A 27,698-nucleotide genomic window follows, 5' to 3' on the forward strand; every position below is an offset into this window, starting at 1 on the left:
AAGCATAAAGAACTAAAGAATGAAACAAAACACAGCCAACAGCTGCGATCTGTTAGAGAATATTTCTTTAAATGCTTATAATGGTTTGTGTGTTAACAAACCCGTCCATAACACAAAAGTAAACATGGGTCGACAATGGTGGTTTCCACTGTGCTGAATAAAAGCTCATGCAGGCAGGGGCATGTTACAGAGGCCTTGCACTTGGCCATCGATACACAGGTGACCCAGTTCACGACTGATAGTATGTGGGACGTTATCCACCAGAGTGAGTGCTAAACTGTGCTATGGCACTCTGCAACAGGTGTTGACTGTAGCTGCCTTTGGAAAGATGTCAGGTCAGGCTGGAGCCCGGGTTTAACTCATTTATTATAAGGACTTTTGTCATCTGCTACGGATCATTTCAGACTGCTTTGTAATTCTCAAAGGATGAGGTTGCAAATGTAATTCCTGAAAATTATATTAAACTGATCAAGCACAACATGAAGCTTTGGCTAGAATGTCTTATGTATTGCGGCTATGAACTCCTCCTGAACGTTAAACGGAACTGACTTAGTGACTCATCTTTCCATGTATCATATCATCCATCAGATAACAGCATTTTCAGAAGTACAGGAAAAGGAGAGATTATTTTGATGTCTTCTAGGGCATGCAGCATAGATTTGCTTTCTCTTTTCCCTCTGTCTCTTCCCTGTCTCCATCTCTGTCTCTGTGTCTCTCGCTTTTCCAATTTGTGTGGATTAAACAAGTCTCTGATTATTCTTTATGCCACTGCAAATAAAGTCATTTTCAGAAACAGATGTCGAAAGAGCCCAGTGAAATAATCCTGGAGGCAGATGCAGTCTTCCATAAGCTGCCAAGTGCATGGTGCAATCAAAGTGATGAAACAAAATGGAACAGGCTGCAGAAAAAGTAATTAAATTATAGTTCCATTGTAGAAGCACATTTTAAAATTACTGAGATTCAGAGCCCATAATGCTGGTATTATAGTTGAAAGAATACTTGCCATGGGTCATGAGCATTTTTTTTTTAACAGTTATTAATCATGCTTGACTGGAAAGACATGTGTAACCTACAACAAGCAGTGGCTGTAGTGTGCCAAAGGAAGCTTTTGTTCCCTGAAGAGAATTGTATCAAAGGCCAGTGTGTCCTATTATTACGTGTGCAATAGCAACGTGCAGAATCTGAAACGGGCTTTTCAGATTTCAATACAGAGCACTGGAGGGGAAAAAAGAAAACAAGTATTGTATCTTTTTGAATACTATATGACCTCTTTTTCCTCTTACCAAGTTAACTTACTTATTGACTAAATAATAGTAAAAAAAATTCTAAAACATTCCTCTCCTCCCTAACTTTAGTAAAAATAATGCCAAGACTCTGGTAAAAATGGAAAAGAGACAGAAAATGTCCAAAGTCTTGGAGACTGGAGATTAGAGACCTCATCAGTTCATGTGGCTCTGTTTACTTTCCATTACAAAGTGAGTCTATAGAAGATAGACTGGACAGTGGCTAAAATTCACCTCCATCTTTCTGTCATTTTTAACTAATAGGTGTTTTCCACTCTTCTCTCATAAACTCCTACTTTTTCTTTTTCCACTTCTTCAGGGAAGGGTGGGGGGAGTTGGGGTTCTTTTTGTTTTGGTTTGCTAGGGTTATGGAGTGTCCAGATACAAATATGAAACAGGAGATGGTTATGTGAACATAATTGTTTTCTCTTTCCCTGCTTCAAAGTTTAAGTTTTCAACCTTTATTTTGTAACTTTATAGAATCATAGAATCATAGAATCGATTGGGTTGGAAAAGACCTCCGAGATCATCGAGTCCAACCCTTGGTCCAAATCCAGTCCATTTACTAGATCATGGCACTCAGTGCCACGTTCAATCTGCATTTAAAAATCTCCAGGGATGGTGAATCCACCACCTATGTCATCCCCAGGCCTTTTGTATCATCGGAGCCTTCCAGATTTGACTAATTTTTAAGAACTGGGTTTCCCTAGCTGTTGTATTTGTATTGTAAATATATTGCTTGTGTTGTAGATTTATTGTCACTTTCTTTTCACTGTGTTACTTTTTGGGTTATTACCTTTCTGCTCCTATTTGAGCTCTTCTCTTTTTTTAACATCCGCACTCCTTCCAAATGACTGTCATTAATGTGTTGCCAATACCCTCTTTTAGTTATTGATGTAGATACTACCAAAACTTTAGTAATGCTTTTTTTTAATTTTGGGGGGTTTAAAATTTATTTAGTAGTAACCTATTCCTCAGCACATCTTTGGAGTCTCTGCAGTAAGTCAGTAATTACCGTCTCTTGATCTTTACTTTTTTCTTTTAAATGAACGAATGGACTACTTTGTGGTCTCAAGACAAAGGTGGGAAGCTAAGGGCAGAGTCAAATCATTCTCATTAGCAGAGATCCTGTCTTGTTTTCATAAAGAACATAGAGGACCGAAGTACACATCCAGTTATGTCCATGAAACTCTGTTAAAGGTAGTGGGATTGTGTATGAGTCACAAAGCTACTGGAGCAGTGGGGGGGGGGGGGGAAATCGAATATTTGTCCTGTGTCTGCTTAAAGCACCTTTTGTTGGGAGTTTCTCTGAATATGGGAGCTTTTTCAGCAATTGTGTTAGTTGACTTTCAGAGTCCTCTCCTCCCACTTTGCTCTCTTGCAATTATCACTATGAGAGGGCTACCACATGGCGTGGCTGGCTGTGAGCTGCTGAGCTCAGTGCCATCAGTGCCACATCTACGCCTCCTTTAAATACCTCCAGGGATGATGACTCAACTGCTTCCGTGAATAGCCTGTTCCGATGCTTGACAACCCTTTTGGTGGAGAAATTTTTTCTGATATCCAATTTAAACCTCCCCTCGTGCAACTTAAGGCCATTTCATCTTGTCCTATTTGGTTCATACCAGAACTTTTCCTGCGGTCGAACTGTGACCTTGTGCCTCTAGTTTGTGTCTCAGTGAAACTTGTGTGAACCTGACGCATTTGACATCCCTGTATGGAAAGGGACTGAAGTTTAGACAGAAGGACAAATACTTCATGAAACACTGTTTCAGCTGAGTTACTGGGTGAAGCAAAAGAGTGTTTATTCAAAAATAGGCTCCTTCCATTCTAAAGGTTGCAGAGAAGTAACAAATGGATGGCTTTAGTACTGTTTTTTCCCAGTGCTAGAGCAAGATATAGTGGCTCGCTTTACAACTAGCACTTTGAAGTCACTAATAAATAAACTGTTTGATTTTTTCCTTTTTTTTTTTTAATACTTCATCAATTAGACTGGCTTTTGAGTTTTAAAGAGTCTCCTGGTTTAAATCAGTGACAAAAATATTGATTTAAGTGGCTTAAATCTTGGCACGTGTTTGGCTCTTTACTCTGAGTATTGATGACCGATAAAAGAGTCATTTATTGTGGGCTGGTTGTTGGTTTTTTTGATTGTTTTTTTTTTGTTAAATCTTATTTCAAATGAGACCCTGGAACTTACTGGGTTTTTTTATTCACTGCATAGTCCTGGGTTTCACAGTAAAATCTGTATAATGCTGTATGTTTTGACTAACCACCGGTGACTGAGAACTTAAATATTCAGTTTGTGACTTTTGAAGGCAACAAATCCTGGCAGGACATGGCAATGTTGCTTCTTGTTTCCCTTTTATGCCCATGAATGATGGAAGTCTTTGCAGTGCTTAGCCATATTTGCAGCTGTTACAGCTGTGCTGCTGTTGGACCAGTTTCTCAGACAATTCCCAATCCATCCTTGCCTCAAGGAAGCACAAGTGTTGTGTCCCAGGAGGTAGCCCATGACTTACATTCCAGAGGTTGGTACCAACCCCTTTGTGACAGAAGGATGGGAGCTCATCCTCTTCCCTTCATTAGATGCTGTATAAATTTCCCTTTCTTTAAATAAGTATTTATTTTATTCATCTAGGAAACGTGAAAGGATTTTCAAATCACAACCTTGTAAATAACATAATTAGGGTGATGACAAAAGTGATATTTTTCTTGTTTGTGTCAGAAATTCAATTAATAGATAATATTTTTCTGTTTAATAAGGTGAAATGTATTATTATTATTAACCTCTTTTCCCTAATCTACAACCGTGTTTGTGGTTTGAGTGAAATAACTGACCCATGTTTATCAAACTAAATATGTCTAGAAAGCCTTTAATTTACAAATAGGTTGGACAAAGAAATATTCTAGGGCAGATATCATTTCAACACTGATGGAATTATAAAAACCTAAAGATATTTAAATATCTGTTTGTTCTGTGCCCATTCAGAACGTACTTGATGGGTTAATATTTCCAATTAAGAAGCTTCCATATTTCTTGGACTATTCTACTGCTATGGGGAATTTTTTCCTTTGATCAATAAAAAACTTATCTGTACTCCTGTATGTACTGACAAAGAAAATTACAAATCTCTATGTCTGTGAGACTGTTTTTACTAAAGATAAAAATCTCATTTTTAAAATCAATCTATTCTTAATATTTACTCATTAGATTATACCCCGGCAGTCTTTTATCCTTGGCCACATATGTCATGTAAAAAAATATACCTTACTTGCTTCCTAGCATTTAACCATATTCTATGCACATATACATTCTGTAATGAAATGTGTCTTTTTATACATGTATGTAAATCTAGTTCACTTACAATATCTTGGAAACAGACCATATGAATAATTTCTCTGTTCTCTCAGAGATTTTAAAAAATGGAAAAAGTAACACTTTTTTAGACTTGACTTTCCTTTGATGCCAAGTGGATTTATTTTTAAATCAACAAGCAAAGTTATTGCTTTATTTGTTTTAAACTGTATTAAGGTAAATGTACAATTTAAATGCTGTTTAAAAATAAAACCATTTAATTGAGGAAATGTGAAAGTCATGCATTTGACTTTAGTGGGCAGAGATAATTTAACAGGTATAACAGATGTTTACAATGTTTAGGTTAGAATGTAGGGTTTTTCCAGGAACAGGTGTGGACCAAAAATCTGTTTTTATACAGTAGACCATTCTTGTAAACAGCTCTGTGCTGGACAGACCACTATGCTACTGGTGGTGGTGGTGGTCTGCTCAGTTCTTCCCCCACCTTCCCTGTGGGGTCATCTCACACCATATGGAATGATTAATTCAAGTTTGTTGGAGTATCTGTTTCTTAGTCGAACATAAGCAAGTAAGGCCAAATTTCTTTTTGAAACAAGCAACATAAAAAATCCCAGAGGTTTGAGAAACATGGTGCCTTGCTTGAGGATTTTGGAGCCAGAGGATAAAGTGGCAGGTAAAGCTGATTTTGTGCTCAAAGCTATGATTAGAGCTTTAGATTCTTTGGTAAATAACTGGTCTACCATATGCATACATTCTCTTCTCTTGTATTGCAAACTGACAGGTTCATGATGAAGCTTACTGTTAATTTCATTGCTGCCATTAGGAAAGGAAAGATAGCCGCTTTCTGCTCTGTCTGTCCTGAACTCGTCATCGAATCCTCCTGGAGATTATGTCTGCAGAGTAATTTATAGTGGGCTGCCACAACTTCTTATTAGTGGAAGCATTTCTATTTCATTAGTCTAGCATGGCAGCTTCTATCTGCAGGAGCTTTTATCTGCCTGGCTTTTTCACATATGCAGAAGTGTTAGTTGGCTATTTGATCTGTACGGAGTATCGACATGCACACTGCACTGCTTGTTTTTCAGTTCATGGTGAATTCTAAAGATGCTCTCTGCATTCCTGCCAAGGTAATTCTTTCTGAAATAATTACAGAAAGGAGAAAAAAAAAAAAAAAAGAAAGATGGAAGATACCTTTGGCAAAATAATCACTGTGTTTTCCGTAGGCTGGAAATGACTTACTTCGTTCAGATCCCAGATCTGTTTGGTATTTGCTAAATGCCATGATAAAGTTTTTCTAAATTTCCTGATACTTGATTTCCAGGCATCTAATAGCATTTATTAGCTGTTTGACATGTAATGTTTTCTGAAGGGATGACTTTCTTTATTTTTGCAGTGTGTAGCTGTCTATTCACACACGGAATAATATTTTGACATTAATTTATGTTAAATAAACAATTTGTCATTGAGTGTTGATAGTAGGAAATAGTTTCATGAACAATGAGACAATAGCCTTTATTGTGCTTCTGTAATTTTTATTCCTGTAATAAATTCACAATACCATATTGTTTAGTCAGAAGGCTTTACAAAAAGCTTTATAACTAGAAGAATTAATAAATAGGTTGCTGTTTGCTTCCTTCGATAAATCAAAAAGGAAACAACCAGTGCCATTGGCTGAAGCATATGCTTTTTGACTAGCATGAGGAGAAGTGGTCCATTGAAAGAATGGGACTCATATACATCAAGTTCAGCAGCTAAACATTCATGAGTTGAGAATAGAAAAAATAAGTCTCTAATCTTTTGCTATTCGCTTCAAAGATTATTCGACATCTAGTGATCTTCAGCAAATGAGACATCAGTTGTATGGAGTGAGGGCATTTCTTGTTTTAGGGAGAACACAAGACAACTTCTTCTATAGATAGGATAGGTTCTTCCTCTGGCTAAATACCATTAAAGATATCTGTCAAGGAAAAACTAGTGCCGCTTCACAAAGTTCGTAAAATTACATTCAAACGACTGGAGTCTTGCCAGTTTTTATACTTGCTTTTGCCTTTAAAAGTTGTTCTGTTATTTTTTCATTATGTTCTTTCCATGTCAATTTTACATCTTTGGCAAACCTCCTACTTCTGGCTCTCTTTAGTAACACAGATAAAGACATCTTTACAATAATTAGTAAAATAAGCACATGATTTGCTAAGCTGTGGAACTGCGTTTTGTTGGGAGCTGTTAACTAGTGGAATAATATGTTGCTTTTTAATCTCCTTTGACTTTTGAGCTAATATTTTACCACTTAAAAAAAAAACCAAACAACCCACATGTATTTTTATATCTGTTGGTGTACTCAGTTGCTGCTCTCTGTGGCCCATGTTCAGCTTACTATCCTATTAGTTGTTATTTAGATCTATTTGAGCATAGGATTTATGAATTTCCTGAAACCTTCTCTCTAGTGTTTCTTTAAATTTAGTTCTTGAGCTATTCCTGTATCTTATTTTATCTTTTCCCTGTTTTTCCAACTGAGACACACACACACACACACACACACACACGCAGGCTTTGTTGTGGTAACACAAAGAATTAATTTTCTCATTTCTGGATTTTTGGATCCCTACCAATGATCAAACTACTTAGAATGGGTCATGATACGACATTTTAAGGGAACCAGATTCTGCAGATCTTGTTCAATTCATGAAAGAGTTAGAGATTAGCATTAAATCTATTTTGGGGATATAAATTATAAGGATGTGAATAAAATGTATAATCTCATTCCTTTCTGTACAGTCCTCTCTAGTAATTTGGGAGATGGAACTGGTGAAGTAGAAGGGTTCATGCTGCACCTGCTTCTTTAGCTATTTCTCATTAATCAGGTTCTCCTGGTGAGGCTTCTGTATAAAATGAGAGTGCTCCAAAGCCTGATTTCTCCTTTTGCAAATAGCTATTATTGGGAGATAAATCCTTTGAAGAGTTGTCATTGTTATATTACTGTTCGATTATTGTAGGCTACCTGTGAGGTTTTTGTTCTTGGTAACCTCACAACAGTGTGGTTTAGTAACGCTAGATTTCTTCATCCTTCAGTTGACACAGAAACTGAAGAAGTGTGGGTTTAGCAAATATCCAGTCATCCTCTATTGTTTCAGCTGAGACCGTAAATACCAGCTGATCATTATCCCTTTTCATGCTCTCTGAGAAAAAGGTTTTTGAAACAAAATAATACAACTGGATCTGAGCTGGTTTTGCTTTAGATTTCATTTAGAGTTGTGATTGTTGGGTTTTTTTAACTTTTGCCAATGTTTTTCTGTATCATAACCCTGTTTAGTCCTTTGACATCCAGAGATGTTGCTTTCAAGTGAAAAATCATAAATAATAACTGCTTGGCTTATCAAAGAACTTGAAAGCCAAGCAGTTATTTCTTCGTTTGATAGCATGAACTTTTCCATGGCAGACAACTTATTTTTAATTTTAAGCCTTACATATATGGCCGAATGTGTTGATTTCTGTTGATAATATCGTCATTTCTTGTCCTGTAGTAATTTTCCTGTGTTCCTGTATTCCCTCCAGTTTAAATGAAAGATTAAAATCATGTGAATAGCGTAAATCTGCCTCCAAAGAACTGTGCTCTGCTGAAAGCACAGGCCCTTTCTTCTCATCTCGATCCCTGGCAATGTGTTTCTTCCAATTCCTGGGAGGTCTCCCACCACCCGGAGGCTTCTGATTAAGAACACTTAGCTACAGCCTTTTCATGACTTCCTGTGTTTCAGTTTTCTCTGTTCTTTTCTATTCACTCTTGCTATCTTTTTTTCTTTTTTTTTCTTTTGGTAACAACTTTTTTTTAAGAGTTATTGCTAAAACTCCGAACTATTTCTTCATAACACCAGTGTGTTACTGTCCAGCTTCCAGTTCTTCATAACTCCTGATAATTCTCTTTGTTCATCTTCAGGTTACTCTGATCTTGTCTTAGTCTCCTTATTCATCCCATCTTTTCCTGCCCCCGTGCTATGGCTTGATATCTGCCTAGCTACCCCTCCTTTGGTGTGTTTCCACATATTATGAAAATGACAAATTTACTGTGAGAGACTGAATGTTCTTATGTTTCCTTTATAGAAGTTATCTTTTTCTAAACCTACATATACATGAAAACCATATGACTGAGTTTAAATGTCCTCATTTAAATTAGACGTGACTTCTCCTGAATGTCAGTCACTATACTTTCCCCATTCTTTTATCTTTTTTATTTTTTTTCTTCCAGTGGAACAACTGGTTTTTTTTCTTTTGAATTTCATCTGTAGATTCTTTCTTGCTTTCTGCATAATGGCATTTTTCAGTTGGTGGCGATGAAGCATCATAATTAGGTTCAAGAGGTTTTGAGGCCCAAGCTCAGGGAATGCTGTGCTGGGTGCTCCGACCAGTTTCATTTTTCCCAACAGGCTCAGATTTAACAACTGTATAATCAAGGTTTCAGATAACGGAGCAGGCTTCCTCCTTTATGTTTCCAGGTGATTCTTACTTCCACATTGATTTTTCTCACATTATTCCCTGTATGAGCTATCGGAAGCTTCATTTCTCTCTTACTCCCTGCCTTTCTCCTTCTCTCCTCTTTGCATCTCTTTGCTTTCCAGCACACCTCTGTGACTGTGCAGCTTCATCCCATATCACCCTGTACACATTCCCTCTCCCTCCTCCCTCCCATCCCTCTGGATCATCCAGATGATTAGCTTTCTTGGCAGATTCACGGATGTCACGTAATTTATTTGGACTTTAAACTCAGAGATCAATTGCCTGATGTCTGCCTTGGTACTATGTTGATTTTATTCATCATTGGCATCCTTGCCTGCTGCTTTCTTATCCTGTGTGCCTGAAGTGGTCACCTTAGAGATTTAAAACACACATATATTTTTTAAGCACTGTGCTACCATATTCTCTGCAATGGTCTGTTTGTTTTCTTGGAAGGGATTGATAGGCTTGAGGGGTAGGAAGAAAGGAGGTCATGAGGTTGATTTTCCATGTCTCAGGCTTCAGGCAACCATCTCACACTACCCCCTTAGCCACATGGATTCCTAACTTCCATGTGTGAGCATGTGTGTGGGATGTGACACTGCCCTTCAGTTGTATAGTTCATTTTGTAGCTTTTATTAATTCACTGAAATCCCTAAGGAACTGAGTTGGTTTTTGTAGTAGTCTGATGAACATGTGGCTTATATGCTTATTGTTTTATTCGCCCAATCTACCAACAGTTGTAGAAAAGCCGTGTTAGAAAATTGCATGTAATGAATAGTGAGCATATAGGACATGCGGTTTTGTGCCAGCTTGGGATAGCTGATACTAAAAATGTGTAGAAACACATACTTACAGATAAAAGGCATTTGCATAAGACTACATACTCATTTTATTGGAGTTTTTAAAAGGTTGTGGTTTTTTTTTTTTTAAATACATTTGCATGTCTTTTTCTACCTGAAGAAAAATGTTCACCTTTTACATGATAAACAGCAGTGAAAATGTCCACAGGACAGTGTAAAAGCCCCACAGGAAGCAAAGATTTGCAGTTTGCTGGGAACCGTCTGATGTGGGCATGATACGTTTTGCTTGTCACCTGGAACTTCAGAACCCCAGATCTTGGAATTTGTCCATTCTGGTCCAGAGTCCCAAGGTCAGAAAGATGATGTTGTCCAGCTGTCCTCCTGTCACTGCCAGCTCTCTGCTGATGGCAGGCTAAAATGCATATACCGTCACTCTTAAAATTTAGCCATGCCGGTGACTGTATCTGCCTGTGCAATGCTCTCTGCTCACCTGTGGAGTCCTCTGGCATTCATGAAAAGCGTGACACACTGCTTTTTTTTTCAGTCTAAGACTCAGCTCTCCCAGCCTTATGTATTTAGCCTTCTTTTTGCTTGCAGAGAGACACATGTAAAGCAGGAACGTTGTAAATTGTACAAAATACTGATTTTGCAAAGGAGAGGGAAATTATTTTACTGATTAGATATTAACAATGAGCATTTATATTACAGAAGTAGGTTTATAAATACACAGATGTATTGCTATCTGGTAGGAGGCTTTGTGGAAGAAAACCATTCCCTTCCCTGTGCCATGATCTGACATCTGCATGCACACAGAGATCTAGATCAGCACGTTTGCGATGTTGTCTGCAGAAAATTCTACTTTAATTAGTTAAAAATAATGAAGTACAACAATGCATTTTGTTTTAATCTGTCTTTAAAACTGAAATACCCAGGTAGTTAACAGTGCTATATGTTTCCTTTATAAAAGCGTAAATGTTTTATCCAGAATATTTGCACTCTCAGGATGATTGAAGAAGATGTAAATGACCTGGCATAGTAAGTCTTCTCTCTTCATGGTATCTGTACAGGTTTCACAGGTTCACAGTCTCTCATGTGAGACTGCCTTTTTGAATTAATTCCTTTTGTATCTCACACAGCTGCCTAACTCCTTGCAGGCACACACACTCTCAGCCCTCCCCCAGACATCTGTTCTGTTTCTTAGTACCAGGTGCCAGAGTTTAAGCTTGTTGGGGGGAGGGACAGTAACAAAAACCTTTAAAAATTAGGTAGCAGTGATATTTTTAATGATATTTGTGATGGAATTTCATTTTTAACCTCTGGCTGTCAGCAAAGAGCCGGTTGAGTAGCGTGAGACCATTCCCTTTCTTAGTCTGGAAACAACCACAGTCATCTACTCTGCTCCTCGCTCTGAACTTGTTGGAAGGGACTGTTATGGTCATCCAGTTGCAGGCTTTCCTCTGAGTCGTGGTCTAACCTTAGAGAAGCAGAATACAGCCTGATATCTTTCTCTGCCATTCCCTACCATCTGCCTCATTTTCCTCTCACCCTCTTGCGCGCATAATGCATCAGAGAAACATGGCCAGGCTGCTTCTGTTTTCTGCCTTCTCATGCAGCCACCTGTCTGCTCGTCTCCCTTTTCTCCATCAGGATAGGGAATATGTAATGTAAGCGATAAGTCTAGAAATGTGGCATAAATGGATTTATATCAGTGTCTACAGGCTGGGTGATGGATCATATGGTATTAAATACACTGAGTCCACATTGGGTAAGGGAAAATCAGGAAGGAGGAAAGAGAAGTTGCTCTTTCTTCTCACCTCTCCCCAGGCACGTCAGCTACTTACTCTTCTAGTCACTGAAGGCACAGAAATTCTTTGTGGTCCTTAGTACTCCTACAGAGGTTTGAGAGAAAACTCTGCATCTTCCAGTGTATTTCCCACCGGCAAAAATGTCAGGAGTGGTTTGGCCACTCACAGGCTCAGGCTGAAGTGAGAAGCTTCAGCAATCAGATGAGTGACTTTCTGGAATGGTCTTAAGATAGTACTCACAGGGCAAAACATGTAACGAGAGCAAATTTAAGGCAGATGGAGTGGAGCACTTTTTTCCACACCAATAATGAATGTGCAAGACCAGAACTTTTGCAGACCAGATGTATGGATTCAAGAAGGCATTAGACAGATTCCTGGAAGAGTGGTCTGCCAATGGCTTCTGAAAATGTGGATCTGGATGCAGTCTCCCAGAATACCATGACTGCTGGCAGCTCAGCAAGTCCATCAGGAATCACTCCATACATGTTTCTTGTGCTCTTTCTTTAAACATTGCTGTTGATTGCTCTCACACATAACATGTTCAACTAAGGTGGGCTTCACTTTAGTAAAGCGCATAGTGGCTCTTAAGATGGAGCTTAATCAATGGATGAAACAGTGTGCATGATAGTTCCTCCAGTGTTTTTAGGGGAATGATCCCATAGGTCCTTCCGATAGTTTTGTCCCATGCCTGAGCAATCTCCACAAGGGTACGATAGCCTGCCACCTTAATGAAACACTGCTGTACACTCTGAAACACAAAATGGTTGTCCCTAGGAGTGCTCATTAGCCAGTGCCCGAGCATGGCAATTTTTTGGGAAGCTCGAAGATGCAAAGCTAATGCGGTTGTTAGAGAGGATGGGTAACAAAAGGGATGGTTACTGAGAGGCACGGTCTGTTTAAGGGTTTTATGCTCTATGAGTTAAGTCTGAAAAGGACAAACTGAATAAGGAGTCGCTAAGCCTTTTCTACTGTGGAATTTGCCTGCCCTTGGTAATATTCCTTCCTGCCCCCATTTTTGTTTGTACTGATAAATTTCCTTGCATTAATAAACTCATAATGCATCTTGTTTATCCCTTCAAAGCCAGCCCTTGCAGCTTTCATTAGCATTTTAGGATATTTATGGCTTTGTAGATGACTGAAAATCTGCAATTTGTCATTAGGAATTAAGAAAAATCTTCCTTCTACTGCAGGCTGAAGCTCAGCTTTGGCCTTTGAGGGACTGAGCCACCTCTGGGCCTCATAGACAAAAACAAAGTCAGACAGTGCCCAGATTTACAACAGCAAGTGGTTTTTAGTTATTCAGATGTCTTTGATAATGTGTCATCCGCTGTTGCTGGCAGGGATCAGTGTTTAGGCTCAGAATTAATTTCTCTCTAGCTGAAGAGAAAACAAAAATATCCCTTTTGCAAGAGCAAAAAGAGAGAGAGATAGTAACAAGGAGAGAAATGAAAACCGCACAAGGCACATGTAAAAAATACATGCATATATATATGTTTCTCATATACACACTCCAAAGGTTAAAGTGCTGTTCACAAGAAAACGTCGTTTTTCACTCTGCTGTGCTCTGTACTTTCAACTTTGAAATACAGGAAGTTAAGAAAATTTTTTAAGGTTTCAGAAAGGAATTTATCTTGTAATTGGTGAAGGGCTAGAGTTGGATGGGGAGTGATAATAATCAAAGGAGCCTTTTCAACACTAAGCTGTAGTCCAGAAAATCAAAGGAAGGAATGTTAATTGGTTTGTACAACATGATATTCTCATTTCAGAGTAGCTTCAGCCACTCAATGGTACTTTTTTCTTTTTTTTCTATCTGTCTCTGTAGGTTGATTAAGTGAATAGAAAAAATAAAAAAAGAAAAACGAAGCTACTTTCAAGTATTGAAGATACAAGGCCAGGATGAACACGAAGGACGGAAAAGTGTCTGAAGGAGGTCTCAATGTCACGCTTACCATACGCCTTCTCATGCACGGCAAGGTGAAGCATTTACTGTGTGTTGAGTGAGTTTGTGCAGTTACCATCAGAACCTGAGAGTAACATTGACAGAGGGTCTGCTCCTCCTCCGACTTGAGTCAAAAGCACAATTGCCATGACCAAGAAATCACCCCCTGCCTTTCAAGGGATCCTGCTGAAGTTCACACTGCAGCCCAAGTTCATTGAAACAAACCCTGCCTGTAACAAACCCCTTTTGAGCAGATCCAGAGGCGAAAAAGGGGTTCTTTCACTGATAGTTAGCCAAATTGGGCAGACCCTTGCACAAGGCTGACTTGCATACAGCTTGCCTTTCTCATCATTTGCTGGGTTTTGCAGGACTTTTTTTGAGATACCAGAACGTTGACTTGTGTGAAATAATTGCGACAGAGTTACTGTCTATTTCTGTTGAATGCAAATAGGATAGTTCTTCATTATTCTGATGTAACATGTTATTAGAGTGAACCCCCTGGTACGCTAAGGGTTTGTCCAGATCCCCTGTGGGTTTGTTTTGGAAGACTGAGTGTCATTTTGTTTCTGTCCAGCACAGCACTTAAGCATGCAGATAAGTGTGAAATCTGTGCCACAGACAAAGTGCCAGTTCAGTATTGTCATACTTAGCAGTCTGATCGCTGCTTATTTCACATTGCCAGATCACAAAATGGGCTTTTAATTAAAAAACACATTTCATAGATTTGTTTGTAATATTTGCATCAGGCAACACCAGGCTTAGTGAATGAATGTTATATAAAGGAGGTGGTTTGGGTGCTTTCTTAACAGGGAACAGTGAACATATATATGTGTTAATCTGGAGATTAAATTTATATATATAAATCTAAAAAAGTATTTTTACTCCTAGAATTTAATTTTAAAATAAAATACTTTTACATTTTAAAATAGTGGAGGTTTTTAACGTATAACATGAACACACGTGTGATTACTCATAGCACAAATTGGAGACTAAGGTATCTCCCTCTGTATTTTATTTATGGAGAAGTATGAGGGGGTACAGCTTAAGTTTGCAAATTAAAAACCTCGGAAATTAGGTTATGTCAGATCAAATTATGTTTTTTCTCAGAAATGATCTAACCATTTTGTTTGATTTTTTCCCCTGAAATATTCAGCTTCAGGCAGGCATCTGGTGTGTAAATCTGAATCTTAAATAGGGATCTGTCAAACAAATTTAATAACACTTTCTCTTTAGAAAACCCACCTAAAATCTGTACACGTGTCTGCTCAAAATTAGGTCTTAGGGATTGATTCTACTGGGTTCTGGTCCCAGTCTATGAAAGCATTTGAACACATGCTTATCCCACTGGGTATAAGCAGCCCTACCGGTTGCAGTCAAATTCCCATGTGCTTAGTCGTGTTTTGTTTTTTGTTTTGTTTTATTTTGTTTTGTTTTTAACCACTGTCTGACAGCTCTACTTCTTTCAGAATCGTGTAATTTTCAGGACGTTTTACTTAAACAGTGGGTTAGGATTATTAGGTTTTTTTAAATCAGAAATTAAATCAGATAATGCTTGTTTTCTCTGTTAAACATCATTGATTGTGTGTGCAACCTCTTATAACAATAATGGATATTATGTGTCCAGTCTTCTATGCATATGTAGCCCCAATCCATAAAAGCTACCAAGTTCAAATTTTGACTGGAACTATACCATGCATCCTAACTTAACAAGGCATGGTGGGTATACCACTAGCTCCACTATGCTCTAATCATGTATCCTGTTGTGCCTAAGTATTGCAAAGAGTACATTAAATCAGAATTTATTTTGGTGATAAAAGTCAGACCCTTATGGTTTCTTTGATGTAATTTCTATGATTTAGGAGTAATAATACAGAGGAATGAAGGATGTCTGAGTCAATATGAACTCAGTGTGAGAAGACACTCTGAAAGCTGTATGTGCCTCTGAAAAAGAAGAAACAAGTTTCTAGGCTCTTCCTCAAGATTTGTTGTGGTAATGATATCAGTGGAAATTGCTGATCTCTAATTAGTATTTCTAGACAAAACAATTAGCTGAAGCAGAGCTTGGTCTGTAAATAACTGGTCAAAGCTTGAGAGAGAAGAGGGGAAATAAAAGGTTTTTAAAAATAGCAGTAGCAAACTGGATTCAGTTATTTTTGAATTAAGCTAATTTTAAAGTTACTTATTTATTGATGTCTTTCATGGAAATATGAGGATCTCTCCCCACTATCCTTAACTCTCTGTCGGTAAACCGTTATTACCAGTGTACCTTTGCATAGGGAAATTCTATGTGTTTTGTGATATTTGCATTCATTTTGATTGAAAATCCATAGCTTATGCTTGGTTATCTCAGCTGTAAATCCTGCAGACTTAGGAAATTTTCAGTGTGTACTTTTAATGTAACTTGTGTAGAGGCATAATGTCAAGGATGGACATCTTAATTAGGCAATTAAGGTAAATTCTATACCTGCAGACAAAAAAATTACTATTTGTATGAATGGACAGACCTCTGCAAGATGGCAGGGAATTAAAAAGCAACAACAGCAAACAAAATAAATAGCAAAAATAAAAGACATTAGTGTCTGGTGAAAGGAAAACAAATGGGAACAGTCCTGCAGTCTGGGAGAACCGAGGGCCAGTGCCTCCCCAGTGCAGATAGAACACAACTCATCAGCACCTCTTCTTTGTCTTGCTTTGAGGGAAGAAGCAACTGTAGGGCCAGCTGAGTTCCTGCATGGTTTTGTGCAGCCTCCGACTGAAAAGGCTGGGAGGACCAACTAAACTGCTCACCCACAGTGTAGTAAGGTTTGGGAGTAGCCAGCTGGCAACGAGGCAAGGCACAGCCGTGATATTCTCAGAAAATGTGGCGTTAAGGAAGGGCAGCAATTGCTTTATCTATGGAAGTGGAAAAAGGGCTTGTGTGGGCCCTGCAGAAAGCTAACCACTGCAAGGTATAAAAGGGCAACCTCAGGGTAACCTCAGTGTTTCCAGGGTCTGATATAAAAGGTGTCCTGCTCAGCCAGGACTTCAGAGATTTTGTGATGATGTAAGCTGAAAGGCCTAGTTTCATCTTGTACCATGTTAGATCAGTAAAAAAATTATGATAGTTTGACAGCCCTGAAGAGAAACCAGGAGCAGCACAAAACATTTGTAATACTTTCTTGCAGTGAATTAGAGGGCAGGTGTTAGGGAGGATACTACAAGGGCAGTGCTCAGGCATTCTTTGCATCTGCAGAGAAGCAACTGTCAGTGTTTGCAGGAATTATTAAAAGCAAGATTAGGAAAAACTTGTTAGGTGGATTTGTGAGGAGGGGAGGAGGCTGTCTGGGCACGCTGCAGCATCCATCACTGAAGGTTTCTAAGGACAAGTTAGACAAAACTGAATTCATCCTGTAAAGCTGCCATGGCACTGCAGCCTTTTCTGCTCGGGACCTTTTTGACTGAGTTACCTGAATGGTGCTTCATAGAGGTCAGGAAGAGGAGAGCCTTTTGAAGCATATGCAGAAGTTGGATATATAGAATATACTAAATAATGCAGATATGCGTTCTCATCTCTTATTAATGAGAAAGATGTACCCCATTTAGAAATAAAGCTGTTTAATGGATTTCAGTAGAGAAAAACAGAGAATATGGAGAATATGGAGCTATTTACAATGCCTACTTCTGTATTTTCCATCTAATTCCTGCTGTTTCTTGAAGTAAAGTAAGTAAAACCTCTGTGTAGGACAGAGACATGAATGGATATGGGTATTTTATTTTCTTTGTCTACTTCAAAAGTAGGCAGGATTGGAATATTGCAGGGCTTGCAAGATTTCTGCTTCCAGCAAAGGCAGTATTTACCCAGATCAGATCAACATTTTTGAAGGACTTAAGGAAGACAAACTGAGTGTATGCTGTCAGAGCCCTCTGTATGGAGAGGCAGAGCTCGGACCCCAGAAGAACTGTCTTTTTCTTCCTTTTTAAATTTTTGTGAAAATAGAAATTTTTTTGGCTCTCAGCATATATGGAGAGAGAGAGAGAGAGAGAGAGAGAGAGAGAGAGAGCTCCATATTTCTCTCTTACCATTCCTTGCTCACCTTTTGCTGAATTTTCTATTCCCATGACTTGTGGCTGTCTTTTTAACTTGCTTACTGCCACAGGTAATGAGGTTGGAAGACTGTGGAAAATTGTAGCCTTGCCCACAGGTATCTGCCAACATACCTTAGTACTTGGCATCTGCAGTGCTCTTGTTCTGATTTTGGTCAGTTCATGCCCAGAAAGAAATAGCACCTACTTTGACTATACTGGATAATGATTACATGAATTTGGGCTGGTTGGGTTTTGTACGCAGTCAGTGTTAACAGACTGGTTAAGACCCTAGAGACTCACCATTAAAGGTTAATTTTAGATGTGGATGGTAAGAGACTGTGCTGGTAGAAAGATCTTAAATCTCAGGAAAGTAGCTTAATGGAGGTTTAAAAGCCAGGTCCATGAGGTGGAACCCGAGAAAATGTTCAAATGGGCCAGCATAGAAAGGCCGGCCGGGTCACAAATCCACTCCATCTGAGTCTCCATCTCATAGCAGTGGCACAGGAGTCTCTGCTTCTTCTCACCTGTACAAACCTGCAGAAGAAATAATGCATTGTTTCCAAAGGCACTGTGTGAACATGAGCATTGATGAAACCGTCTTACTGAAGACTGTAAGAAACCAAAGTAGAATATGGTAATGTATGGCATCTGAGGAATCTTTTAGAGAAAGGGAATGGAATTCAGAAATAAAAACTAAAATGAATTATTGAAGTTGGATGGTTAGGAAGAACAAGGAAGTAATTTACAAGTAGGATGAAGGAGGGAAGGGAAAGCTGGCAGGGAAGCAGGACTCTTGCCAAATATTGAGAGGTGTAAATTGGCGAGTTGAGGCAATTAACTGGAGAAGGTAATTTAGAAGATACATGTTCAGTGACAGGAGGAAATCTGGAAAGCATGAAAAGTTGAAAAGCATCAGATGTGGCAGTGTCTAGAGAGTGGCACATCTGGGATATGCCAAGTTGGAGAGTAAAGCTATTGCAGCAAAAGTATATGCAATTTTGGATGTATGGCGTTGGTGCATCATGAGACAAAGAGACAATAATTACCTTACTGTTCTTCTGGCAAAATCACACCTGCAGTTCTGTGCTCAGCAGCAGATGCCACGTGTATGAGTGATGTTGAAGACTGAGCAGAGGGGGAATTCACAGAAAAAATAACAAAAGTTTTATGAGGATGAGGAGACTGTGTCTAGCTTTCTTCACACATTCTCATAAATACCTGGAGAGAATAAATACAAGTGTAATGGAGTGTAGTTATTTTGAATGCTGCAAGTGCTTGTAGCTGGAAATAATGGGATAAAATAAAATTTTGAAAATAAATCCTAATAAGAGAATACCAATAGAAATTCCTGGTATTGAGATTTTCATGAGGTTCTGTAAGTCTCCCATGCAAATTTTAAACATGTCTGGGAAAGAGTAGCATATGTACTATTAGATTGTATAATCTGCATTGATGGAGGAAAGATATGATGGCTGAGTGGAGCTTTTCTTTCCCTGATGCCATTTGCTCAGTGATATGTTTCTCATAGAATCAGCAGTAGCGAATTAGAAATATGTACCTTCAGTCAAATGTTTGGGTTTGAACAAAACCCTATGAGTACCTTGATTTTTAGGTGCTAAATTTACAGCTTAGTTTTAGGTTCCCTGAGGAACTCAGAGTATGAGTTCCCATTGATTTTAGCAGGATCAGTGGACTTGCAGCACTGAAAGTTCTGGTTACCGTGGACTTAGATCCAGCTTCAGTGGTGACTTTCAGACATGTTGGTGATTACTTTATGGTGCTCTATGTAGAACGTTTTACAAGAAAAAGAAAGAAAATTTAGATTCATTAAATGATTACTCACACTTAACAGCTCAAATACAGAATAAAATCATGGAGAAAATTGCCATTTTCATCAGTACAGTTAATACAATTTTAGTATCGGGGATTTCTTTTAGTGGGCACTTTTTCGTGTCTCCTTAATTGCCTCCCTGGAAGAGTTTAAAGCATTAGAGAAATAAATTTTCTCCATCTTAAAGTCCTTCTCCTTTCCCATTTTTTCTTTTATTTTTTACTTTTTTAAAATACAGAATACAACAAAGTAACTTCAAGAATCACCTTGTCAGTAATATAATCCAAGCAGTAAAATGCCAGTCAAGCCAATGTTTGTTCTGTTCTTTTCGGTTTCCATGAACGCTGTCAGGGTATTATGAGGATTGACTGTCCTGCCTATTGCTATTATAGTTCTTGTTTTGTTTGCTTGCATTACTGTGATACCTAAGAGGTCTAGTCATGGAACAAAGTTCTGCATGCAAATACGCAACACGAGATGGATCTCCTCTCAGTGTGTTTGTAGTAGCAGCCGAGAGCCTCTCACTAGCCTAAAAAACCAACAGAAAGGAGAGAGTTCCCCCAGCCCTTAGGCACTGTGTATCGCTGAAAACAGTCTCTGTAGCCGAATGTTCCCACTTGTCCCAAACAAAATCTCCTCATCAGTCCGCAGTTGTGACGAAGTGAGACTGCAGAAGGCACACGCCCTACTCAGTGCTGCTGCTTCAGCATCACACGTGCAGGGACAAGCAAAGGGACAGAACTGGTTTTTGGGTTGGTTTTGCAGGGGAAGGCTGTGAGCTTTGGTGTGAAATTGAATGTAAACTGGATACCCATCTGCCATAAAAAAGCAAATAAGAAACATCCATTTGCACAGCAGCCCAAAACATGCTAGATGGGCTTGTGAGAGATGCATAACACTGGCATTTCCATCAGGAAGACCACGATTTGTAGGTTTCCTCATACACCACCACATTTATTGGCATAAGATTTGTCTCAGTAAGGGCTTGGACTGCAGTGCCTTACTAAGTTAGGGCTGTTAGCATCAGACAGTGACTACTGAAGCATCACCTAGGAACGTGAGATCTCCCATGTCAGTGAGGCTAATCCCACGTAATCCCAGAACACAAATCAGATTCTCAGTTTATCTGAGGCAGCCATTTGTTCCCTGAGGTAGACACATTACGTCATGTTTCCCCAAAGTGACTTTTCTTCTAGTCTCTGAAAAATACTGATGCCCCGCATGCTCCATGCAAACACAGTGTTCAGAATGTCTTCATGAAACATGTTCCTGGAATCTTACATGCAAGCGTATTCATGAGTTTGTTCAAGTATTGACAACTCTATCCTCAAAACAAGGTGGAGAGAGTTGAATTATGTTATGCCTCTTTACGGAGGGGAGAAAGACAACTGGTCTGGGTCTAGAAAACTTTATCAGCCCAGCGGTCGTTTGCTGTTGCCAGGGCCCCTCCTTGTCCTGTGACAGATGTGTTTCCCCACCATGGAAGGCTGTATTTCTTTCCTTTCAATGCTTTTCTAGTAAGCTTTTTTGTTTGTAAAGTCCAGCCATAATGGTTCTACCTTATCCTTGCTCATAGAAAGCATAGAAAGCACATGCAATCAAAGCATTGCCTGAAGGAATTGCAGGCTTTAGGATGGGCCCTGTGACTTGTCAGATGCTTTGGGATGAAAGTATGTATTGCTATACTATTTCTTAAACCCGTTTCCTTCTAGATGTGGCTTTATCTCAGGGATTCTATGAAGCTTTTGTTCTATTTGCCCCGTAGCACTGATAAAAAAAGTTGTATGCCCATGACAATACAGCAAGACCCGTGCTTTTCTATGCTCCCACAATGGCTACCTGGTTTTGTTTTGATTTTCTGGGACACAGTAATTATTAAACTAACCTCACACTTCGAAAAAATTATGGAATTTCACACTTCATGTTTACTGACCAAAGGTTAATCTTTAAACCGTGGTTTGTAACCATTTGTTAAGCTTCTTGTTTTCTTAATATGACTGATTTCTTTCTCTTGTTATTCAAAGGACACACCAAATAATTGATTAGGAAATAGCTTTCTTCTACAGCCTCTTTTGTATCTTTGTTCAGTTGTTCTCACCAGCAAGAGCCCTGCAAAAGCCTTGGGTCACAGACTTTGCTACTGCCAGCTGATGCTGCCTTGCCTTCACCACAGATGATGTAAAAACTGCACAAACAGCTTTCTGCTCTTTGATGGGCCCACTACTCCCCAGATGTTCATTAAGAGCAAAATTTATCCCATTTGTGTGAATAAGGTGTGCAAATAATATTACATGCTGCATTCCACATGAAAGAAACCAGCCCTTGTTTTTAGCATTGCTCTTCCTCAAGATATCTACAATATATTGGCTGGTTGGCTTGCAGTATACTTTATTGATGCTGAACAATCTCCCAGTGTTTGTTCTTGAAGTTCACCCCTTGTTGTTTTATCTGTTTTATTAGAAATATCATACTAAAGAAAACTGTAGTGACAACTCACGCTCCCAGGCTTGAGAATTATTTTCAGGCTATCTGAAATCAGCATGTAGATTTTCCTGGGGTTTTCCAAAGGGACTCTTGGAGCACAAGTGTGAGACTGCTCTGCATGAGGTGCTCTCACCAGGAGATGATGCCCTTTGTAAGGCACTACCTGGGCTAGGTACTGAGCACAATCTGAAACTTAGGCCCCTTGCATGAATCTCAGGATAGGCATCCCAAATTGCTGTCATTTCTTGTAGGAAAGTTGATATCCATCTGTTTAGTGCCTGCATGTATATACTGACTTTACACACAAATATATGTGTGTGTGAGTATACATATGTATCAGTGGATGTAGATAAACACACACTTGCAGCTTTTTGGAATCATCCCGTTCATCCAACGTAGTTGCTGTACCACATCTGCTTCTGAAGGGTGGGTGTTTATATGCTGAGGCCAAGGAGCCTGCATAATACTTTTAGCTCTGGCAACAGTCTGCCAGGTTGGCTTGGACCTGTCTTTCTCCCAGATGAGTTTTAATTCCTCTCTTTATAATTTCTTTGTGAGAACTACTTTTTGATCTGCCGTTGAAATGTGATTATATGAAACTCAGTGATTGTTGTCATGTAACTTATTTTTCTACTATATTTACATGTAGATGGTTAGTCAATGAATAAATCTGAAATTGATCATAAATAGTTACCATTAGCTTATATTCCTGAGCACTGGAAGACAGCAAATAGTTCAGGATTTATTAGTATATTCTAGTAGGCAATTATTTGCTAGTGCAGCTAAATCAAACTCCTGTCTGACCTGCACTGACGCTGAATTTCACATCAGCTGTAGGATTCTGCTCACCAAACTTCGCATATGTTACTGTCAGTTTAGGCTGCTTCTTCTGCAGATGAAGAAAGCCAAAACCTTTGGGAGTACACTTCTCTCCTCCTTCTTTAGGAACAAAATGTCCTCCATTCTCTCTCTCCCTGAACTTCAGAAAAGGCTGGGTGCCTGACTTACTTGTAATGAACCAGTGTAGGTGACATACATCTTAGGCAGTTAACTACAGCACATTGGTGTCTGGAAAATTTAGAAACATTTTTTAAAGGAGATAAAACCCTCAAAATAACCTTGGCTAGAAATATTGATAAAACTTGAGTGTCATAAAAGTGGTGTTGGGTATCTCATTTAGCAGTAAACTTATTTCAAGGTGATATAAGAAGTTATATGAAACAAATACTGAACTGTATAAAGAAACATTAAAGGTTTGATGAAGTAGCTTTGGTAGTTTTGAAGAGTGAGGTATAAAGAGTCTTTTGATTTAATCTGTGGCTGAAGCCCTATCATAATTGAAGACATGATCTTTTGTCACCAGTACTTCCTAGGAGTTTTCCTAAAAGCAGCTGGGGGCCCAGAAAAAAAACCCAAACTCTAAAGTGACCCATTTCAAACCATTTTGCATTTTTATTTTTTTCAGTAATTTGTATGGATCAAAATTCTGAAAAAATTAGAAATGTCCATGTAACGTTAGTGCTTCTCTGTGTCCCTGTGACCTTACCCCACACTGCCAAGCAGAATCCCAGTTTCCAGTGTAGAGGGAGAGGTGGCTGTTGCTTGGAAGTTTTGAAATTGCCTGCTTATAGAATAAGCTCTAAAGTCGCCCTTTGAGGAGGAGAAGGTTTGAAGTACTCCATAGGATTACAGTGACATTTGCTAGCATGTTCCAAGGAACTCATCACCAGTCTTAATGAAATATTTTTTTCTCAGTGGGATTCACACTGTTCATTCATTCAGTCCTTTGGCAGCTTGTACTCTTTGTTAATAAATACCAAAATGATAATCAGTCAGGTAGAATTCCTGTCCCCTCTGAAATCCATAGCAAAAGTCCCACAGAATTGAATGGAACAAGCAGCTTGAAAATCCTAATATTTTGTGCTCTACTTTGCTTGTTTTAATACTCTTAATCTCTTTGTTGGAAATGGACCATCTTTTTTTACCAGTGCTACAAACAGTTAATTGCTTTTCTGTTTCCAAGGCAAAGTATATTTTCCTATTTCCAAGGAAGATATCTTTGTATTTATTAGCCATGACCCATCCATACATTTCTGAAAGAACAGCATCTGTCATTAAGACCCACCCAAGATGATCAAATGGGTTAGGGGAGATTTCATAGTAAGTTTATACTGACAAAAACTTGCAGGTTCGAGAGCAGGCCTAAAGATTCTAATGAAACTTCAGGTATACAAAAAACCCTGAAGTTATACCATGGACTGAAATACAGTTGCTTGCCCATAGCAACTGAAACCCAATACACTCACCCCTAGCTAAAGGTCCTTCTACCTTCTAAGAATCTGTTTTATGAAAGTAATTATTTCTGAAAGCTGGGACTGAGAGAATGGAAAAAGTTTTCAAGGTAAAACTGCTGAATGTGCTAAGTGGGGAGATAGGAACTGCCAGACATGGGGACTTCCCAGGCCTTACTCCCTGTATTGTTTAAGCCCATTCAACAATTACAGACAGCTTGGCAGAGTTACAGTGATGATGTAAAAAAAATAGTAAAATCTTAAAAATTTGGGGGAATGGGTGTCCCAGATTTCTGTCACTGCTAACAAAAAAGCTGCATCTCATTTTAGAGCCTACACAACATGCTGGTGTAGCTGTCTCAGCCATGTGATATAAAGCCACATATTAAGAGAAAATATTAAGATAATTTGGTAACAAGACAAACTGCAGTGAGTCTGCCTCATTCATTCCCATTCTCACAGAGCTGCTGCTTTGCGTTGTGTGTGCAGATGTACAGATGTCTAAGTCTCAGATGGAAACAGAAAGCTTTAGCAAGAACACTCACGGCTGTGTGATCTGTAAAGCTCTCCTGTACATCAGCCTGCGGAACTATAGGTTTGCAAAGCAGATACATCTGGAAGATTTGCAGTGCCTGTCTGGACAATATGTGTTCTCTGATCAGTATGGACAAGAGAGCAGAATGCCATCTTGGAAGAGCAGTTGGAAGGGAAATAAAAAAGGGAAATGGGAAACAGAAAAAGTAAAGTTTGAAAATAAACGTGAAAAGGGGCCTCACTGGATTGAGGAATTTTTTGGCGATTAAGGCGCTGACTTCAGTGGGTATAAGGCCGTGATTGAAGAATCACAGAGCCCTGAAGGTTGGAAGGGACCCCAAAGGTCTCCAGTTTGACAACCTGAATCAAGCAGATTCCATTGGAGCAGGTTAATCAGGGCTTTGCCCAAGCTGAGTTCAGCCACCTTCAAGGATGAGGATTCCACATCTTCTCTGGGTCCCTGTTTCAATGTCCAGCCATTCCCATGGTAAAAAATATTTTCCTCGTATTGAGTAGGAATTTGGTATTGTAGCGTGCTTTCCTTATTGCACATCGCAATGAGACTCCCCGCTCATTCTCTTCTTAAGAACAAATGCAGTTCTCTTAGCCTCTCCTCATGTGTCCTGGGCTCCAGTCCCCTGACCAACTTGGTGGCCCTGCATTGGATTCACCTCTGTGTGTCCTTGTCTGTCTTGTATTAGGAGCCCAAAACAGGACACAATCCTCTAGGCATGGTCTCACCAAAACAAGAAGACAAGAATCATTGCCTCAACCTGCTGGCTACGCTCCTGCTAATAAAGTCCAGTTCTTTCTTTGGTCAGGGCTGCACTGCTGATGCAGTAATGTATTCAGGTTAAAGTTGTGCAATGGGACCCTCAGGACTTCTTCTGCAAAGTCAGTTTTAAGGTAGCAAGTTTTTGTCCTGTATGGGCTTTTTCCATCCCAGACATGGGACTTTTCATTTGATTTTTTTCCACTCCCTGAGGATTCTCTCAACCCGTTTCTCCAGTCTGTCTAGGTGACTCCAGATAGGAGCCATGTCCAGCAATGTGTGGACTATTCCCCAAGTCTAGTGTTACGTGCAGACTTGCAGAGAGTGCAAAGAAACCATATGCCAAAGTTCTTCATTGAGACAGGTAACTTCTCACTGAAGTCTTTACATCTTGTGAGCAGGATGTGAGGAGTTGCAAGCACAACAGCTTCATGGCATGAGCTTATAAGCAACTGGTGAAAAATAATTATTAACGTCACTGCAGTTAGTTCTCTACTGCAGAGTGAAGTTCGTACCACTTTATCGCTAGTCCATCATTGGATAGAGCAATGGAGGACAGTTTCTAAAATCTAAACTTTGGGCTGTGTTTTAGGATGAACCACACTTAAATATATAGACTGAGTAGGGGAAATGGTGTATCGTATGTCTGGGACAGCTCAGCCATCTGAGACAGTCTTTAACGATTGAAGTAGATTTCCCAGTCTGTGTATAGGAGAAGAGTTTATTTTCCTTTATTTGGTCTCTCCATCAGATGATTTCCAGTCTGATGTCACAGCTGTGTGATTTGTGTAACATATCCAGACTACTCCTTTTAGAGTTAATAGTTTCATTTTTGCTACCTTTCGGTTTTATTTCCCAAGCTTTTAACCCTTGGGGTGCTGCCAGAACTGTCACATTGTTCCCCTATTCTATGTTCACAGCCATGTTTCTCAGTATTTTCTTTCCCTTCAGAGAAAATTGTAGGAGCCTAGTAGCAATTCCCAAATCCCTAAAAAGTGATTAGTGGTTATTGTTCTGTAAGTGCCTAATAGGGAGATTAAAACAGGCCACCAGGTGTTTACACAATAACACTTGGTAGCATGGAAATTCAGCTCTAGTTATTACATGGTGTAAAGGGGGTAAATGCCTGCCCTTGGAGAAACCAGCAATTATTTTGATGCTTGTATTACACCTCATTTTCTCTAATAGATTGTGCGGTTTGGTTATTTCTTAACTTTTCATTCCCTGATAGGGATTTGTCTGTGTTTCACTTTAGCAGGATTGATCTGTAACCACAAGATCAGTTTCTATTAAAGGTGTTTTTCTTGCACAGTCAGTTGACTGCAAAGCTGCATTTTTAGTCCATCCCTTTGTATCTAACATGGCATATTTGTATACAGAAACAATGGAAGGGGGCTATGCTTCACACTGCAGGTTTTGAAATAAGTGATGGCAAAATAGCTTAGAACCTAGAGCTTGCTGCTCTTCTGCAGCAAATTGTGTCATTCACAATGTCTTTTTTTCTGTTTCAGGAGGTTGGAAGCATTATTGGAAAGGTGAGAAAATTACTTTATTTATATTCATGTCAAAGTATTGCATATCAGTTCTCTTTTTTAGCCCAGGCTAACGTTTTTTTCTGTTTCTTTAACAGAAAGGTGAGACAGTGAAGAAGATGAGAGAGGAGGTAAGACAAGCCTTGATGTCTTCACTTGCCTTTCTTTCCAGCTTGGAGAACAGGGAATTCAGCATATGCGGACTGATGCTGCCATCAAGTGGGCAGTTAATTTAACATCACCATTCTTAGCAAGCGGTGGTGTATAAATATGCTGGCCTCAATTAAACATTGTTGTTAATGTAACCTCCTTATCGCAGCAGCAGTCTGGAGTCTTTCATTCCCACAGCGATATGTCTGCTGCTGTCTTATCTCAGGAACAGCTTACCTGCATTATTCTGTTGGTCAGGCCCATTATATCTTTCATTAGCATACCAACATCGGTCCTGCATGGGGCTTGGCCTCCTCCCAGGCAGTTTCCAAAAATCTGAAACCAAGCATTAGACTGATGCACATCAAGTTTGAGGGTAGACACAAGCTTATCAGAGCTGGAGACAGA

At 39.2% G+C, this 27,698-nt stretch overlaps 1 protein-coding gene across 12 annotated transcripts in view; it reads left to right on the forward strand.

Moving 5' to 3' along the window:
• LOC114001131 (poly(rC)-binding protein 3-like) overlaps positions 1 to 27,698 on the forward strand; it is a 141,816-nt gene that overhangs the window by 64,690 nt on the left and 49,428 nt on the right. For all 12 annotated transcript variants that reach the window (XM_039383944.1, XM_039383945.1, XM_027746068.2 and 9 more), the window contains exons 2-4: positions 13,515 to 13,666; positions 27,120 to 27,143; positions 27,239 to 27,271. In XM_039383944.1, coding sequence (XP_039239878.1) covers positions 13,589 to 13,666; positions 27,120 to 27,143; positions 27,239 to 27,271 — 135 coding nt within the window. In that variant the 5' untranslated portion in view covers positions 13,515 to 13,588. The remainder of the gene's footprint in view (positions 1 to 13,514; positions 13,667 to 27,119; positions 27,144 to 27,238; positions 27,272 to 27,698) is intronic.

Source organism: Pipra filicauda, unplaced genomic scaffold, assembly GCF_003945595.2.
Source record: "Pipra filicauda isolate LSUMZ 115617 unplaced genomic scaffold, ASM394559v2 scaffold331_size1881853_pilon, whole genome shotgun sequence".
Classification (NCBI taxonomy): Eukaryota; Metazoa; Chordata; class Aves; order Passeriformes; family Pipridae; genus Pipra; species Pipra filicauda.